This window comes from Protopterus annectens, chromosome 1.part0 (assembly GCF_019279795.1).
Source record: "Protopterus annectens isolate FY-2018-M chromosome 1.part0, PAN1.0, whole genome shotgun sequence".
NCBI lineage: Eukaryota > Metazoa > Chordata > Ceratodontiformes > Protopteridae > Protopterus > Protopterus annectens.
The window spans coordinates 1745700220-1745718968 of record NC_056725.1 but is presented as its reverse complement, the minus strand read 5'-3'; the positions used below and the strand labels follow the sequence as shown (position 1 = coordinate 1745718968).

Genomic DNA, 18749 nt, shown 5'->3' with positions numbered 1-18749 from the left:
GTTGCTGTTTTTTGTTGATTCTTGTCAGGGTATCTATAAGTTGAACAAATTCATAGAGGGTAATGTTTTTGCTGTAGGATATATCTTTACTGTTAGCCAATGGATATTTAAATCTCCCAGTATAATGGTTTCTTGACAGATAGATGAAGAAACACACAAGAGGAGTTCCTCAGTTGTGTCAATGTTATATCCAGGGAGGAAATATATACTCCTGCAGTAGTAATGCTTTTATGGTTGTTTATTTTTAGATTTCAACCATTCCTATAGCTGGGGGATTAGCTGGATGAAGTGAGAGGTCGAGAGTTTGTTTTTACATGATCACAACTCTACCTGCTTTTTTTTCTTTTTCTATCAATTCTATGCATGTTAACACCTGTAGCAGAAAGACAAATATATGACAAGACTAACATAATTCCATCCCATTTCAAATTACTACTGTCCCTGTCCCTCATAATTCCATACTATACCACCACTTTGAAAATGCATTCACGAACAACTAATCTACAATTTCTTCTGGCCTGTTATGCAATTATAATGTATGTTTACTATGAAATTATATCAATGGCATGATCATAGGTCTTATATTATGTCTTTTCCAAACCTTCCAAGCAGTCTTAGCTCTGTGTGAGTTTCTCTTACCACATTGAACTGCTGTTACCCTACTGAATGTCTTTAGATTCTGTACTCCTCTCCATTCTTCTCTCCACTTTAGATGTCCTCTTCCATCCTCTAGCTATCAAACTCCTTACCCATCCTCCCATAAATGAAAATTGAAGCTCCTCTTCTTCCATCCATCTTTCAGATGTCTCGCTATTCCTAACAGTAAGAATGGTCACTACCTGGAGAGCTGATGGCTGGATTTGAGTATGTGTGAGTATCTGTGGTTTAAAGTAAGTGCTAATTTAGAGGATACATTTAGTGTTGTGTGACTTTGATGCTGCATGTATATGTGAGCATATGTACGTGCATGTGTGCGTGTGTGTATGTGTGTGTGTGTGTGTGTGTGTGTGTGTGTGTGTGTGTGTGCGCACATGTGTGTGTGTGTGTGTGTGCATGTGTGCGTGTGTGCATGTGTGTGTGTGTGTGTGTGTGTGTGTGTGTGTGTGTGTGTGTGTGTGTGTGTGTGTGTGTGTGTGATTCTCAGATTTACAGAAGTTAATGTGAAGGGACAGGATTAGGTGTAGGGGCATTATAGGGGTTAAGGTTAGAGTACATGAGTAAGGTTGGGTGGGGGTGGGGGTGAAGCATCCCCATTGTATTCCTGAACTTTCCAGGCTTCCTGTATTTTCCTTTATATTAATTTTAATTTTAAGTTATACTTAATTCTTGTCTTCTGCTTCATAAGACGTCCCCACCGACATTTGTCATAGACTAAGGATTTTCTCTTTCCCTATATGCACCAAACTGTGCATAATTACATGATATTTCTTCACCAATACAGCTCCTTGCCATGGTTCTGGCTAAACTGTCATTGATTCTTAGTAACACATCCAATGTGGTTTCCTCTCTGGGGGTTATTTTGAAGAAAATGTTCTCTGTACCAATCCACTCCCCCCAGTTAATAAATATTTAAAGAAAATAGTTTTTGCATTATTCCTGTTAGTCTCAGAATATGCTGTTCATTTAGCATCATTGGGACACTAAAGCTGGCATCTTCCATGCTAAATCTCTCATTACTGGCCACCTTGTAGTTAACCATGACCATGATGATGTGTCTGCTAAGCTGCTGCTTCTCAGGCATCTTCAAGTAACTGTTGCTCTTACAGGACACTTTCTTCAGCATCTCAGACTGCCAACGATATGTCCTTTTCACCTTTATGCATTATCTGATCAGTTTGCACTTGTCTCATAAGACAGGCACTATCTTTGCTGTCTTTTTTGGGCCCATGTTTCCTCCAGTCTTGAGGCACTGTGTCTCTGTTGTTGCTATACTTTTACAGTCTTCTATGGTTTCTCCTTTAAATAGCTGGGCATGGTATGCATTTCTGCATATCCTTTTAACATGTTCTGTAATGTGAATCTGCAAAGCACAGTATCTGAATGAGTATCGTTTATTGTTCTACTTCTCATTTTTGACCTGGTTGTTCTTTATGCACAATATTGTGTCCTAACTAACCATATGCAGGCAAATGAGCACCATGATATCATGTTTCAGTAGAAAATGCACAAAGGGCCACACTAATCTATGAGTATGATTATTATTATTATTATTATTTATTGATTAATTCAAATTCTCATATTCTTTGCAGAATGTATGGGTCATGTCTGTTTCATTGTGGGTTTTCTTTAGATACTCCGATTTCTTCCCACCTACCAAAAGATGCGCAGTAGCTGAAATACCATCCTCCAGACTGCCTGTAGTAAGTGAGGGGATGAGAGTGTGTGTTATGCAATACTATGTCACCCTGTCCAGAATGAGCTTCAATGTCTTGTGTCCAGTAGGGGTATGATAGACTGTAGCATCACATGACCCTGCAAAGATAAGGTAGGTTAATGGAAAACGGATGGCTGAATGGATGGATAGGATTCAATGTGTTGTGTCCACTAGGGGCGGGATATACTCTAGCATAACATGACTCTGCAAAGGATAAGTTAGGTTATTGGAATATGGATGGCTGAATGGATGGATATTCTTTAGAGAATGCAACATTAAAGCAAGACAGACCAAATATACAGAATGTTTTATGCATAAGACCTGCCTGAAAGAAGCTGAGAAAATAGATGTAGAGCATCTAAGGTACCGAATGGCACTCTCCATGCCTTAAATTTGTAAGAAAATCTGCAAGTAAAATCACATTAATAAAAGAAATTCAGCTTACCAGAAATTGCACAAATATTTATTTATTAGAGAAAATTGGAAGTGTAATCATTTGAGTGAAACAGAATATAATTATGTTGTACAAATATTATTATTACTTAGAAAACAGAGTACAGGCAATTTAAAGTAATAAATATACATAAATCAGGTACTGAGTTCAGAGAGTTATTATACATTTATTGTACATCTTCAAATTCATCCACCAAAGCAGTATTGTGTTTTGTATACTTAATGTTGTTATCCCTTCTTTTTATTTCACAGAGTAGTCTTAATTCAGATGAAGGCCTGGGTGTCGCTTCTTTAAGTGTAATCTATGGAACAATCATTCTTTCTTCAATGTTCCTGCCACAAATTCTCATAAAGAATCTGGGCTGCAAGTGGACGATTGTTAGCGCCATGGTCTGCTATGTTGTATACTTTGTGGGAAATTTCTACGCAAGCTGGTAATACTAACACTTACTTAACATGGCTTTTTGGCTTCCATATTTCGCATACTATTTTAACTGAAACATGTACAACATTTTCATCATATTCAGAGAATACAGAAATGTAAGCAGATGTTCCAAACTGTAGGTATATGCTCTCTAGCTAAACATACTCTAAATTTGAATTGTACTTGGTCTCATATTTGACTGCCCTGATATAATTTAGCAATAATCCATGACCAATCAGATTATCAGATCAGTGTGCATGCTTTTGAATACTAATATCCATTTATTGTATAACCTGCATTTTCTTCTCCCTGTGTGATCTGGCAGTGTGGAACCAATGCAGTATAAACACTGTTCAAAACTTTGTGTGCAGACAGTTTTACTCTCTACTTCTACAATGTTGTTTTTCTTTTGGCTTTTCCCGGTTAGGGGTCGCCACAGCAGAATTCCGGTCCATTAATGATTAGCAGTAGATTTTTTATGGGTGCCGAGGTGTCAGCTCGACGTCCAACCTTCAGCGAAGGCACGCCCATTCTACACATGTCTTTCAAACACCACTCGACCGCGGGGAGGACATGTAGACTCCACACAGAAGGCGCTCCAGCCGAGAATCGAATGGGAGAACCTCTTGCTGTGAGGCAACAACACTACCGCTGCACCCTCTACTTCTACAATAATTACAGATACAATAATTACAGATATTTGGATTTAATCTAAAACTTTTATTTCATAAAACACAAACACTGATAGCCATTTGCTAAACAAAACAAAACAATGCAGTCTTACAATGGAAATAGATTTAGCATGAACAGTAAACTTCTCTGCCGTTGAAACACACCTTCAGTGAAACGGCATTGAAACCCACATTCAGAAAATGCATCTGGCCAGTGGTGGATTAAGTTTACATTTGGACTGTTTTCAAACCATAGGGCCCTTGCACAAATTTTTAGGACTATACATGCATGCATGTGTTCTTTGATTCACATTCCTGATTCTATTAAATTATGTTCCTTGCATGATACAACACCACTTGTTACAGTGTATTTTAAAGTTTTAGTCTCAAGCATTTTTCCAGATCGCAATGAAACAAAATGTATGAACCAATAATGACAAAACTACACATTTCAGAACATTTCAACTGTAAAAGACTACTCAAATTTCTGTCATTGCAATCCACCAATATCAGTCAATATGCACAATCTTTACAGAAGTTAATGTCATATGAATAATTCCACATTAAAGAGATCCATAAGTAATGAAGAGGTTGCTGCTGGCAAAAATATTTATATCTAAGGGTTTCATCTACAAATTCAGTGTCTGCTGCCTTTGAAGAATAAATTTGTAAACTGGTAATCTGGTAATACTACAATAGGGAATGGATGGCAAACCGACAAAAGGTTCATAGCTACTAGGCATCTCATCCAAAAGAGAAGACATTCAGGAATGCAACCCCCCCCCCCACTTAAAGTACACCACAATCCTTCTGTGTGGAATAAGAGTAGAACCCACAGTCTTCTGCATTAAAGGCAAGTATGCCACTTATTGTGCTACTAACACTGCTTTAACATTCTGTAGCGCAAACAGTGACAGCCATTTTGCTAAATAAGAGTTGAAAACATACTTAACATGAGCAGCAGTAAGCTTCTCTTCCCCTGAAGCTCAAAATTCCTTGAAAATGTACTGAAACTCATATTCTTTGAGAAGTATGGTTGTTGGTATAGAGGATTCAGGCTCTTGGCTCCACTCAAACTCACAATTCCTTCAGTAGTCTGGTAGTTGGTGTAGAAGATTCAGGCTCTTGTACCATGTAACCAAGGTACAGGGTAGAGCCTAATCAAATTAGCTAGCCTGTCATCCCTAAGTAGGGCATTACACACTCGCGCGAGCGAGCGCACACACACACACACACACACACACACACACACACACACACACGCACACACACACACACACACACACACACACACACACACACACACACACACACACACACATTTTGTATCTGCCTTGTTATTTTTAAATTCAGTGGGCAGAATAAGCAGAAACATAGCACAAGCGATTCCACGCATGGAGGTTAATTTTTAGTTTTGTGTGTGTGTGTGTGTGTGTGTGTGTGTTTGTGTGTGTGTGTGTGTGTGTATCGGCAGTGGCCTTAGGTCAACTGGTGCCCTAGGCAAAAGGGCTCTATGGTGACCCCAACACCACCCGGTGCCCCCATCCTGGTCTATCTACACCAAATAAATACTGGAAAAGTGTCCCTGCAACAGAGGCACCCTAGGCGGCCACCTAGTTGGCCTATGCCTAAGGTCGGCTGTGGTGTGTATGCATTGACACATGCAGGAATGTAAATCTGCACTGCATGCACAGACACAGAAGACATTCTTAAAGAAGACATATAACTTATTTTTCATTTAAAATAAAATGTTGTGGCATCCCTAGGCCAGCAGGTCCCTCTCCAACCAGTGGGCTTTAGACAACTGCCTAGGTAGCCTAATGTTGGATCCAGCTCTAAACAGAACTGGCTTCCATTTAAAAATCCTGCTCTGAGAATTCCACTAGTGGTGTATATAGAAGCAGAATATGGTGAGATGATGTTGAAGACCTTTTAAGACCACTGTATTCTGAGTGAAAAGCTGAAGGCTAATGAAAGTACACTGAATGGTGGCATTATGGAGCAAGAAAATGGGGCATAGGGTCACTAGCAGAGTATATAGGTATATGTAACCCCTGCAAGATTTCAGGCCAACAAATCAAACCCAAAATAAATCTGAATCAGGTCCTTATATTTCTATTTACTTGTTTGTTTGTTAATCATCAGGTCCATATATTTTTATTTATTTGTTCGCCAATCATGCAAGTCTTACTAGGCAAAGTACACACTGGTTCATAGTGGCAACCTAGGAGTACTGTTTAGTAAAACAACCTGGTAAGGCATAAGTAGCATGCAAGTGGACACTAAGAGAATCAACCCCTAAGCCTGCAGGCTGACTCTTATTTACAGACCATTGCTGTAACAGTCTTTAATACCAACATCTTTCCATTGAGTAGCCATGTGTACGTAGTCTGTGAGCTGATGTAGGTATCAGGAGGTTTGTTTCTTTTTCTGCTGCTAATCTCTAGCACATATATTAGCAAGTTTCTACTGGCTTCTGCTGTAGGGTTAAGTTGTAGTACCTGACTGTATGTTTTATGAACAGCACAGTTACTAGCTAGTCCAAGGTGACCATTTTGTTACAGGACCTAAACCAGGACACTTGAGGGCCACCCTGAGATGCCAAGTGTGCAACCCCATCCTCTTAACCCCCAGAGGTGTGGTTATACGGCCGCTGTGGCATCTCACACCTGGGGCTGGCCACGGCCATCTGGTTGGTCTCTGGTCCTTTACACAGCACCGCGGGGATGCTGATCTGTGAACAGCACCACACAGGAGGCTCAAAGTGAAGCACATTCATCGGTGCTTGGCACCTTGGAGGAGAGAGATGGATGCTCGTAGTGAAATATGTGGAGATGCCTGGACACGGGGCCATCTCTTTTGTGAGTTTGAAAGCCCTAGGTGGAGGGCAAAGGGGGAGAAATGGCATCATGGATGTCTGGATGAGGGACTGTCTGAGGACTCATGGCCTAGCAGAGTTCCATGAGGCTGGGAAGGATAGGAAGGAAGCTCCCCTGAGAGGCTCAGGGAGCACAGTTGACACTGCATGATTTGGCAGTCTTCAGCAGATATGTAACCCGGAAAAAGAGCTTTCCTGCCTGCGTAAAAGTGGAAGCCTAGTGGGGTTACCTCCCGATGGAAGTCCGTAAGGGAGAGGGAGGTGATAAATGGACAGGCTGGGAGAGCTCCCACCTGGGTGAGGGGTTCTGTACCATGGCCCCCTCTGGGGCTGAAGTCCAGAAAGGGGAGAGAGGTGGAAAGTTGACAGGCAGGGAGCGCTCCCGTCTGGGTGAGACGGTGTTTATCGTGACCTGCCCTCTCTGGGCAAAAGTCCTTAAGTGAGCGCTAGCGGGTGGCTGTGGCACCTGAAGAGCTCCTGCCTCAGTTAGTGGGGACAGGAGGAGCCACTACTAATGGAAGTCTTCAAGGGAGTGCCGGGTAGACAGCCGAGGGGTCCAGAGAGCTCCTGCCCAGGTGAGAAAGGTCAGGCGGAGCCCCCATGATGGAAGTCCATAAGGGAGTGACTTATGGGCATCTGCAGGCCCTGGAGAGCTCCTTCCAGGCAGGATGAAGGGGTCCATCCTTGCCCCATACCTGATGGCATCCCTAAAACATCACAAAGTCCCCAATGCCACTCTGGACTGGAGAGCAGGGGCACACAGAAGTCCTGATGGGAGCAAACCTGCTCCTTGGCATCTGAGGGGAGTTCCAGGAGTGTCTGTGATGGGAGGGAATCCCTGCGAGAGGCCCCAGGGGCATGTGCAACACTGTACAATTTGGCAGCCTTCAGGAGATATGCGGGCAGTGGGGAGTGTGGTGCTCTGGATCGGAAAGGAGGGGGACTTGGAAGCTCTGATGAGAGTGGACCTGCCCCTCAGCAGGTGAGGGGAGTTCTGCAAAGCTGGCTGGGATTGGGGGAATTTCCTCTGAGAGGCTCTGAGGGCATGAGTGACCCTGCATGATTTGGTAGCCTTCAGGAGATATGTTACCCAGGGAAAGAGCTCTCCTGCCCATGTAGAAGTGGAAGCCTGGAGGGAGGTCTGTCCCAATGGAAGTCCAGAAGGAGGAGAGAGATGGAAAGTAGCCAGGCAGGGAGTACTCTCGCCAAGGTGAGAGGATCTGGATCCTTCCCTCTCAGGGTGGAAGTCCTTAAGGGAAGCAAGCTGGTGGCCAGCTGTGGGGCCCAGAGAGCTCTTGACTGGGTGAGTGGGGACAGGAGGAGGGCCCCCACAATGGAAGTCCTCAAGGGGTCACCCGGCAGAGGACTGCAGGGCCTGGAGAGCTCCTGCCTGGCTGGGGTCAGGCAGATGCCAATGGAAGTCCTTAAGGGAGGGATTGGCAGACAACTGCAGGGCTTGGAGAGCTCCTGCCAGGCAGGGTGAAGGCGTCTGATCTTGCTCCGTTCCTGACGGCATCTCCAAAGTATTGCAAAGTCCACAGAGCCCATCTAGACTGGAGAGCAGGGGCACATGGAAGTTCTGATGGGAGTGGACCTGGCCCTTGGTGGCTGAGGGGAGTTCTGTGGAGCTGGCTGGGATCAGGGGTAGTTCCCCTGAAATGGTACGAGGGCATGGGGTGACACTGCATGATTTGGCAACCTTCAGGAGATATAAAACCCAAAGAAAGAGCTCTCCCACCTATGTAGAAGTGGCAGCCTGGGGGTGTCCATCCTGATGGAAGTATGGAAGAGGGAGAAAGGTGGACAGTGGCTGGGTAGGGAGCACTCCCACCTGGGTGAGAGGGCCTGGATCATGCCCCCCCTCTCCGGGTGGAAGTCTTTAAGAGAGCAGCTGTTGGATGGCTGCGGGGCCCAGAATGCTCCTGTCTGGGTGAAAGGGGACAGCCGGAACCCCCCTTGATGGAAGTCTTTAAGGAACCCACTGACAGATGGCTGCAGTGTCTGTAGATCTCCTGCCTCGGTGTGCGGGGTCAGGCAGAGGCCCCCATGATGGAAATCCTTAAGGGAGGGACTGGCAACTGCAGGGCCTGGAGAGCTCTTTTCAGGCAGGATGAAGGCATCCGCCCTCACCCCATACACGACCGCATCCCTGAAATATCGCAAAGTCCCCATAGACCCTCTGGACTGGAGAGCAGGGGCACACAGAAGTACTAATGGGAGTAGACCTGCCCCTCAGTGGCCAAAAGGAGTTTCATGATTACAGTCATGATCAAGAGGAAGTTCCCTGAGAGGGTCTGAGGGCACGGGTGACACTGCACGATTTGGCAGCCTTCAGGAGATATACGGGAGATGGGGAGTGTGGTGATCTGGATCTGAATGGAGGGGGACTCAGAAGTACTGATGAGCATGAACCTGCCCCTCAGAGGCTGAGGGGAGTTTTGTGAAACCATCTGGGATCAGGGAAAGTTCCACTGAGAGGCTCCAAGGGCATGGGTGACACTGCATGATTTGGAAGCCTTCAGGAGATATGTAACCCAGGGAAAGAGCTCTCCCGCCCACGTAGAAGTGACAGCCTGGAGGGGGGGGTCCATCCTGATGGAAGTCTGGAAGGGGAGAGACAGAAAGTAGCTGGGCAGGGAGTGCTCCCACCTGGGTGAGAGGGTCCGGATCGTGCCCCCCTCTCTGGGTGGAAGTTCTTAAGGGAGCGGCTGGCGGAGAGCTGAGAGGCCTGAAGAGCACCTTCCTGGGTGATTGGGGACAGGCAGAGGCTCCCACAATAGAAGTCTTCAAGGGGGCACAGGGCGGATGTCTGCAGGGCCTGAGGAGCTCCTTCCTGGCTGGCAGGGGTCAGGCAGAGGCCATCACAATGGAAGTCCTTAAGGGAGAGACTGGCGGGTGACTGCAGGGTCTGGAGAGCTTCTGCCAGGCAGGGTGAGGGTGTCCAACCTCACTTTGCACCTGACAGCATCCCTGAAATATTCCAAAGTCCCCAGAGCCAATCTGGACTGGAGAGCAGGGGCACATGAAAGTCCTGATGGCAGAGGACCTGCCCTTCGGTGGCTGAGGGGAGTTCTGAGAGGCCGGCCATGATTGGAAAGAAGTCACCCTAAGAGGCTCCATGGACACGGGTGACACTGCACAATTTGGCAGCCTTCACAAGATATGCAGGAGACGTGGAGTGTGATGCTCTGGATCGGAAAGGAGAGGGACTCAGAAGTCCTGATGAGAGTAGACCTGCCCCTCGGTGGCTGAGGGGAGTTCCATGAGGCTGGCTAAGATCTGGGGGAAGTTCCCCTGAGAGGCTCTGAGGGCACGGGTGACACTGCACAATTTTTCAGCCTTCAGGAGATATGTAACCTGTAGAAAGAGCTCTCCCATCCAGGTAGAAGTGGAATCATGGAGGGGGGTCCCTCTCGATGGAAGTCCGGAAGGTGGAGAGATGTGGAAAGTGGTTGGGCAAGGAGCACTCCCACCTTGGTGAGAGTGCCCAGATCCTGCCCCCCCTCTGGGTGGAAGTCTTTAAGGGAGCAGCTGGTGAATGGCTGTGGGGCCTGGAGAATTCCTGCCTGGGTGAGCGGGGACATGTGGAGCCCCCTTGATGGAAGTCTTTAAGGGAGCCACTGGCAGATGGCTGCGGGGTCTGGAGAGCTCCTGCCTGGGTGAGAGGGGTCAGGCAGAGGCGCTCATGATGGAAATCCTCAAGGGAGTGCTGGGCAGAGGGCTGCAGGGCCTGAAGAGTACTTGCCTGGCTGGCTGGGGTCAGGTAGAGGCCACACGATGGAAGTTCTTAAGGGAGGGACTGGAAGCCAAATGCAGGGCCTGGAGAGCTCCTTCCAGGCAGGGTGAAGGCATCTGACCTTGCCCCATACCTAACGGCTTCCCCAAAATACCACAAAGTCCCAGGAGCTCCTCAGGACTGGAGAGCAGGGGCGCATGGAAGTCCTGATGAGAGCGGACCTGCCCTTTGGTGGCTGAGGGGAGTTCAATGAGGCTGGCCATGATGGGAGGGAAGCCCCCAAGAGGCCCCAAGGGCATGCACAACACTGCATGATTTGGCAGCCTTCAGGAGATATGCGAGAGATGGGGAGTGTGGTGCTCTTGATTGGAAAGGAGGGGGACTCAGAAGTCCTGATAAGAGCAGATCTGCCCTTTGGCGGCTGAGAGGAGTCCAGCAGGGCCAGCTGGGATAGGAGGCAGGCTCCCCTGAAAGGCTCCAAGGACATGTGCAACACAGCATGATTTGGCAGCCAGCAGGGGGCATGGAGGTGGTGGGGTTCCCCCGAGGTGAGGCTGTGGCCACGGCCAGGGAAAGAGATCTCTCGGCAGCATTGATAGGGGAGGCCCACTGGGATAGGGCTTGATGGAAGTCCTTAAGGGAGTGCTGGGCGTAGGGCTGGAGGGCCTGGAGAGCTCTTGGCCAGGCAGAGGCATCTGACCTCACCCTGTTCCCAAAAGTGTTCTTGAAAAATCGGAAAGTACCCAGAATTGCTCTGGATCAGAAAGGAGGGGGACTCGGAAGTCCTCATGAAAGCGGATCTGCCCATAGGTTCATAGGTTCATAGGTAGGTACTAGGCTATCGGCCCAAGAGCCTACATAAGCCTAGCCAGCAAGGTTCCATAGCTTACACCACCCAAGAAAGTTATCAACAGTGAAGGGGAGCTCCGCAGGAGTGGTTGCATACTGCAGGTTCACTCCCCCGATCACCCAGCAGGCATGCGTGATCCGGCAAGATTTGGCATCTTTCAGGAGTTAAGGGATGATGGGGTGTCCCATCAGAATGCAAGTCCAGGTCCCAGCCCCGGTGGATGATGTCCTGCCAGGAGTATGCGCAGGGTTGAAGCACCCTCCCAGGCCTCTTCCTCCTGGCTGAAAGTCCATATGAGAGCAGATCTGCCCCACAGTGGCCAAGGGGAGTTCTCTGGGGCCAGTCGCACCCTTCGGGTTTGCTCACCCAATTGTCTGGCAAGCACATACAATCCGGCATGATTTGGCAACCTTCGAGAGGTAAGGGATGATGGGGCATCCCATTGGAATGTGAACGTCCAAGTGCCTCAGTCTGGGTCCCAGCCCTGGGAAAGCAAAGATGGGGGGGGTGCCGTCACAGTATGAATCTGGGTTTCAGCCCCGGGTGACATCCCGCCAAGTGTCTGCATGAGGTCAAGGTACCAACTGACTCCTACTGGCAGAGAGCCCCCGCATGGCATGGCTCTGCAGGTCATGGCTTGTGGGTTGAGCTTCTCTGCCCCAGGAGCAAGTTGCCAGTGGGGTCAGAGCATTCCACACTCTCGGAGACAAAGTTGAGGTGAGACTGACGAGCCTGAACCAAGGTGTAGAGGTCCTCTCATGAGATGGACCCGTCCCATTGGCAGAGGTGTGGGCTCCAGCCCCTCCTCTTCACCCGCCCGCCGAGGTGCTGCTGTCTTGTTGATCCTGACACTTTATGCTTACCTGAAAGATTAAGCCATGCAAGTGTCAGTGCAGACAGTAAAAACTAGAATGGCTCATTAAATCAGTTATGGTTCCTTTGATTGCTCCACCGATACTTGGATAACTGTGGTAATTCTAGAGCTCATACATGCTAATGAGTGCTGATCTCCAAAGATGCATGCATTTATCAGACCAAAACCAGTCTGGGTCTCTGCCCGGCAGCTTTGGTAACTCTAGATAAACTCTGGCTGACCTCATGCCCTATTGGCATCTGCCCTATCAACTTTCGATGGTGCTATCTGTGCCTACCATGGTGACCATGGGTAATGGAGAATCAGGGTTCAATTCCAGACAGGGAGCCTGAGAAACAGCTACCACATCCAAGGAAGGCAGCAGGGGTGCAAATTACCCACTCCTGACTTGGGGAGGTAGTGACAAAAAATAATACAGGACTCTTTTGAGGCCCTGTAATTGGAATGAGTACACTTTAAATCCTTTAACAATGATCTATTGGAGGACAAGTCTTTTGACAGCAACCTGGTAATCCAGCTCTAATAACATATATTAAAGTTGCTGCAGTTAAAAAGCTCATAGTTGGATCTTGGGATTGGGCTGGCTGTCTGCCGCAAGGTGAGCTACCGCCTGTCCCAGCCCCTGTCTCTTGGCACTCCCTTGATGCTCTTAACTGAGTGTCCCGGGGGTCCAAAGTGTTTACTTTGAAAAAATTAGAGGATTCAAGGCAGGCTGGCCACCTGAATACTTCAGCTAGGAATAATGGAATAGGACTCAGGTTCTATTTTGTTAGTTTTCAGAACTGGGGCCATGATTAAGAGGGATGGCCGGGGGCATTCGTATTGTGCTGCTAGAGGTGAAATTCTTGGACCAGTGCAAAATGAATGCAAGCAAAAGCATTTGCCAAGAATGTTTTCATTAATCAAGAACAAAAGTCGGAGATTCAAAGATGATCAGATACCATTGCAGTTCCGACCATAAATTATGCCAACTAGTGATCTGGAGGCATTATTCCCATGACCTGCTGGGAAGCTTCTGGGAAACCAAAGTATTTGGGTTTTGGGGGGAGAATGGTTGCAAAGCTGAAACTTAAAGGAACTGACAGAAGGGCACCACCTGGAGTAGAGCTTGTGGCTTAATTTGACTCAACATAGAAAACCTCTCCTGGCTCGGACACGGAAAGGAATGACAGACTGATAGCTCTTTCTCAATTCTGTTGGTGGTGGTGCATGGCCATTCTTTGTTGGTGGAGTGATTTGTCTGGTTAATTCCAATAATGAATGAGTCTCCACCATGCTAGCTAGTTATATGGCCCTATGCAGTCATCTCCAACTTCTTAGAGGGATAAGTGGCTTTCAGCCACATGAGATTGAGCAATAGCAGGTCTGTGATGCCCTTAGATGTCCAGGGCTGCACGTGTGCTACACTGAATGGATTAGCATGTGTCTATCCTTGGCCGATAGGTCTGGGTAATCTGCTAAACCCCATTCATGATAGGGACCGGGGATTGCAATTATTCCTCACAAACAAGGAATTCCCAGTACGTGCAGGTCATAAGCTAGTGATGATTAAACCCCTGCCCTTTGTACACACTACCCAGGTACTACCAATTGGATAGTTTAGTGAGGTCCTCAGATTGCCCCCGCTGCATTTGGTCACAGCTCTGGTGGTGCACCGAGAAGACAATAACGATTATCTAGAGGAAGTAAAAGTCATAACAAGGTCTCTGTAGGTGAACCTGAGGAAGGATCATTAACGCTGAGGGTCCTGGGATGGCGCTGTTCCCAGGGGCTGGGGCTTCTCCTTGCTCCGCTGCCCCAACCCTCCATGCCTCTCTCTCTTTCTCTGGCTCCACTCTCTGTGTGCCCCAGCAGAGGCCAGCAGGACTGAGCCTGTGACTTCTGGAGGGGAGGGAGTGACTAGAGGGGCGGCGTCCATAACCCTCTCGCCTCCCAGTGGCAGGAGGGAGGTGGTCCCGTCTGAGAGGCGAGAGGGGCAGGCACTCCTCAGCTGCCCCCCAAGGGGACAGCCACAGTGCGGTCTACCACACACCATGGAAGTGACTGGCTCCACGGTGGTCACATACTGGAGTCCTCCCCCTCGATGGCAGTTGTGGATACCTGTGGAGGATGCCCCCCTCCCTGTGAGGCATCGGTTCGAAGACCTGGAAGGTCAGTGTTTCGGTCCCCTGCCATCCCACAGTGCGGATCCAGTAACCCCGGTGTGGGTGCCGCGACAATGCCTGTGAAACCTCGTATGCTTGAGATTGGTGCGATGCCATTTGTGCAGCGATGGCCCTGGCGACCATAAAAAACTTCTCCAAAGCCAACTTCATGCTACTCAAGTCAGAAGTGACAAACTTCATGACACCCATGCAGACAGGAACTGAGAGTTCGACTGCTGAATCCTACACTAAGGCACTGTACGAGTACATCCACTCATGCATGAATCATGCCATCCCAAATAGAACCAAGATGCTCTCCTCCAAAAAAAGGAAGCCAATCTGGTGGTCCCCTGCCATAAAAAAACTTTACAACAAAAGAAAGAAACTGTTGCAGAAAAGAGGAAAATCCCAGGATGCAAAAAAACTCCCTTACCAGCCTCAGTAAGAAACTGAGATCCCTCATAAAATCCTCCAAAGCTAGTTATGAAAATAAAATTGCCAAAGATTCCAAAGACAACCACAAGGCATTCTATAACTATGTCAAGAATGTATATGGCAATGCTCAGATCTGCTCTGAGCTAAAACAGAATAGCATTAAATATACTGATCCCAAGGATATTGCCAATAACCTGGCATATCAATTCAGTGCCAACTTCACCCCCCTCTCACCCCCTAAATGGCCCATCTCAATACCGGAAGATTGCCAAATTCCTGTAAGAATAGCCACATAGGTAAAAAACCTCTCCAAATCGAAGAATACAGCATCCATGGGACCAGATGACATCCCAGGCTGTGTACTACATGAACTCCAATATGAACTGGCACCTCAGCTAAGTGTCATGTTTAATCATAGCCTCACCTCAGGTTTCGTGCCCACTGAGTGGCGCAGAGCTGCAGTTATCTCACTCCACAAGGGGGATCCACCTTGGATCCCAGAAACTACCATCCCATCAGTCTGATGAACCTTATCTGCAAGGCCATGGAGCATATTATCATGGAACTTATAAACAAAGACATTGGCAACCTTCAAACACTGGACCCCACCCAGTTTGGGTTCGTGAAGGGCCGATCTTGTCTCCTGAACCTGATTGACTTCTTTGAATCAGTCTCCAGAGCCATGGACAAGGGTAAGGTGGTCCACACAGCCTATCTGGACCTCGCCAAGGCCTTTGACACCATCCCCCACTCTGGAATCATAGATAAACTTACTAAGCTGGGCATTAATCCCTACGTCACCAAATGGGTTACCATCTGGCTTACTGACAGAACCCACACTGTAAAAGTAGCCGACTCCAAATCCAGCTCCAGACAAGTGACAAGTGGAGTACCTCAGGGTTCAGTCCTGGGACCGCTCTTGTTTGGTATCTACTTCTCTGAAGTACAGGCCAGCACTAAGGGACTCTGGCTAACAAAATTCGCAGATGACTGCAAACTGGGAGCTATTATTGAATCCCCAAATGATGTGGATACTGTACAAAAGGGCCTTACAGAAACAAATGCTTGTTGCCAGAGCCATGGACTCAAACTCATTGCCAAGAAATGTATAGTTATCCTGTTTGGGAAAAAAACATGTACCCATGAATTACCACATAGGTGGCAGTACACTAAACACCAAAAGTGTGATAAGAGACTTAGGGACACAGATGGACAGTGGTCTCACCTTCGATAACCACACCATCACAACAGTCAAGGAAATCCTTCTATGTGGCACACCTCATCACTAAGGGCTTTTCAACCAGAAAAAAGGAGGTCATTGTCCCACTGTACTCATCCCTCATTAGACCCATTATAGAATGCAATGCCCCATTTGGTATGTACCTCTCAAGATATCTGCAACAACTGAAAAGGCCACAGAAATACCTCACTAAAAGAATCACAGGCCTAAAGCAGATGCCCTATGCTGACCGCCTTAAAAAACTCTAACTATACTCTGTCGCATATTGTCTATTCAAAGGCGATATCTGCTTAACATACAAGACCATGTCAAACCCAGAGCTGTTGGACATGCTACACTTAAAGAAAGCCACATGCTCCAGGGATCTAAACCTTTTCATCACAATAAACAAAACATGCTGGAGGGATAGGTTCCTGACCTTGAGACTCCCCAGACTCTGGAATAGACTGCCCATACATGTCAAGTAGAGTGCCTCTTTGGCCCTCTTCAAAAGGAACATTGATGATTGGATGGGAGAAAGGAAATTCACCCCGGGGATCACTTCAGGTGCCCTGCTAGACAGGGGTCCAGGGAAGTAAATAGTGTGTAAAGAAATAGCCAGGGAATTGTTATGGCTAGGCTTGTATAGGCCCTAGGGCTGGTAGCCTAGTACAAACCTATGAACCTAGGAACCTATGAATGGTATGACTCTGAGTGGTAGATCACTCAGTTCGTGCATCGATGAAGAATGCAGTTAGCTGTGAGAACTAATGTGAATTGCAGGACACATTGATCATTGACACTTCGAATGCACTTTGCAGCCCTTGGTTAGTCCCGGGGATATGCCTGTCTGAGGGCCATCGTGCCTTCCATTGCCCCCAGGAGTGTCCTGTTCCCATCAAGGGTGCAGCTGTGGAGTCGAAGGAGCCTGTGCCAGGCCCCATCTTCCCAGGGTGAGACAAGGACAGGGGGAGAAGAGCCCCTGCTGCCCTGAAGCTGGGAAGCTCATCTGCAGACAGGAGGGAGGAGGCATGCATCTGATCCACCACCCTGGAGGCTGTTGGTGGTATCACCACTCAGCTGCCCTCCGAGTGTGAGGCCCAACATCTGCCCAGCCAGTTTGTGCATGCCAGGGCTGTGTCGGCCCTCCTCTGCTGCCCAGAGTCCAGTGGCAGGTGACTGAGTGCAAGGTCTGAGGGGAGGGGTGGCACGTCCATCCTGGTGGCCCCTGCCTGCTACCCCCACCTGCAACTATACTCAGAACGCGATCTCAAATCAGATGTGGTGACCCACTGAATTTAAGCATATTACTAAGTGGAGGAAAAGAAACTAACCAGGATTCTCTCAGTAATGGCGAGGGAGGAGCCCAGTACCAAATCCTCACCCGGGTGACGGGTGCAGGGAAATGTGGCATATGGAAGTTCATCGCCCAGGTGCTGTCCAGGGGCCCTAATGCCTTTAGATCGAGGCTCAACCTGCGCCTGGTGTGAACCCGATGGCGGCCTACGGAGTGTTGGGATTAGTTCTTCCTGGAGTCAGGTTGTTTGTGAATGCAGCCCAAAGTTGGTGGTAAACTTCATCTAAGGCTAAACACTGGCACAAAATGGATAGCAGACAAGTACTGTAAGGGAAAGTTGAAAAGAACTTTGAAGAGAGAGTTCAAGATGGTATGAAACCATTCAGAGGTAAACGGGTGGGGCCCAAGTGGTCCACCCACAGGATTCAACTCAGAGGCCGTGTTGACCACTTAGGCGAGGTGGATCACCCTCTCCCTCAATGGGATGAGGGAGCATCTCTGGGCATGCCAGCCACTGTTGGGCACACTTCCTACACAGCGGTGCACCGGGATCAGCTCCAGGTCAGCAGGGAAGGTCGTGCAGAAGGTGGCTCCCCTACTTGGAGGGGAGTGCTACAGCCCATGGCTGCAGCCCTCACCATGCCCCAGGGTTGTAGTAGACAACTGCAGCCAACCCCAACGTTATGGTGGGTCCAGGGGCCTCTGGCTCCAGGCGGGACTGTTGACTGCACTGGACTGTCCTCAGTGCAGTCTGACTGTGTCCCACTGCTGAGCCAGTGGGCTCACCTTGGATGCCTGAGGTCTGTGGTGACATTAGTGACCCACCCATCCTGTCCTGAAACATGGATCACAGAGTCTAACAGGTCAGTGAGTCTGAGGGTGGTGAGGAGACCCCATGGTGCAATGAAAGTGAGGGCTGGCGCATGCCAGCCGAGGCAGGATCTCCCAGACCAGTGCGGGGGCACACAGCTGGCCTGTCTCACCTGTCCCATTGGGGAGGTGGAGCATGAGTGCACCTGGTGGGACCCGAAAGATGATGAACTATGCCTGGGCAGGGTGAAGCCAGAGAAAACTCTGGTGAAGGTCCGCAGCAGTCCTGACATGCAAATCGGTCATCTGACCTGGGTACAGGGACAAAAGACTAATCTGACCATCTAGTAGCTAGTTCTTTCTGAAGTTTCCCTCAGGATAGCTGGTGCTCAGTGGATGCAGTTTCATCTGGTAAAGAGAATGATTAGAGGTCTTGGGGCCGAAACAATCTCAACCTATTCTCAAACCTTAAATGGGTAAGAATCCTGGTTCACTGGCTTGAAGCCAGGTGTGAAATGCAAGCACCCAGTGGGCCACTTTTGTTAAGCAAAACTGGCTTTGTGGGATAAACTGAACGCCGGTTT

General features: G+C 48.3%; 1 protein-coding gene and 2 non-coding genes across 3 annotated transcripts in view; all 3 read left to right on the top strand.

Moving 5' to 3' along the window:
- UNC93A (unc-93 homolog A) overlaps positions 1-18749 on the top strand; it is a 544463-nt gene that overhangs the window by 119576 nt on the left and 406138 nt on the right. Inside the window, exon 2 of the mRNA XM_044069054.1 lies at positions 3080-3261. Coding sequence (XP_043924989.1) covers positions 3080-3261 — 182 coding nt within the window. The remainder of the gene's footprint in view (positions 1-3079; positions 3262-18749) is intronic.
- LOC122801920 lies at positions 16765-16918 on the top strand. Its single transcript, XR_006364826.1, has one exon. It is a non-coding gene; the product is annotated as a 5.8S ribosomal RNA (ribosomal RNA).
- Positions 17324-18749, top strand: part of LOC122802500 — a 3765-nt gene continuing 2339 nt past the window's right edge. The window contains exon 1 of the ribosomal RNA XR_006364947.1: positions 17324-18749. This exon is cut by the window's right edge and continues 2339 nt beyond it. This is a non-coding gene — a ribosomal RNA (28S ribosomal RNA).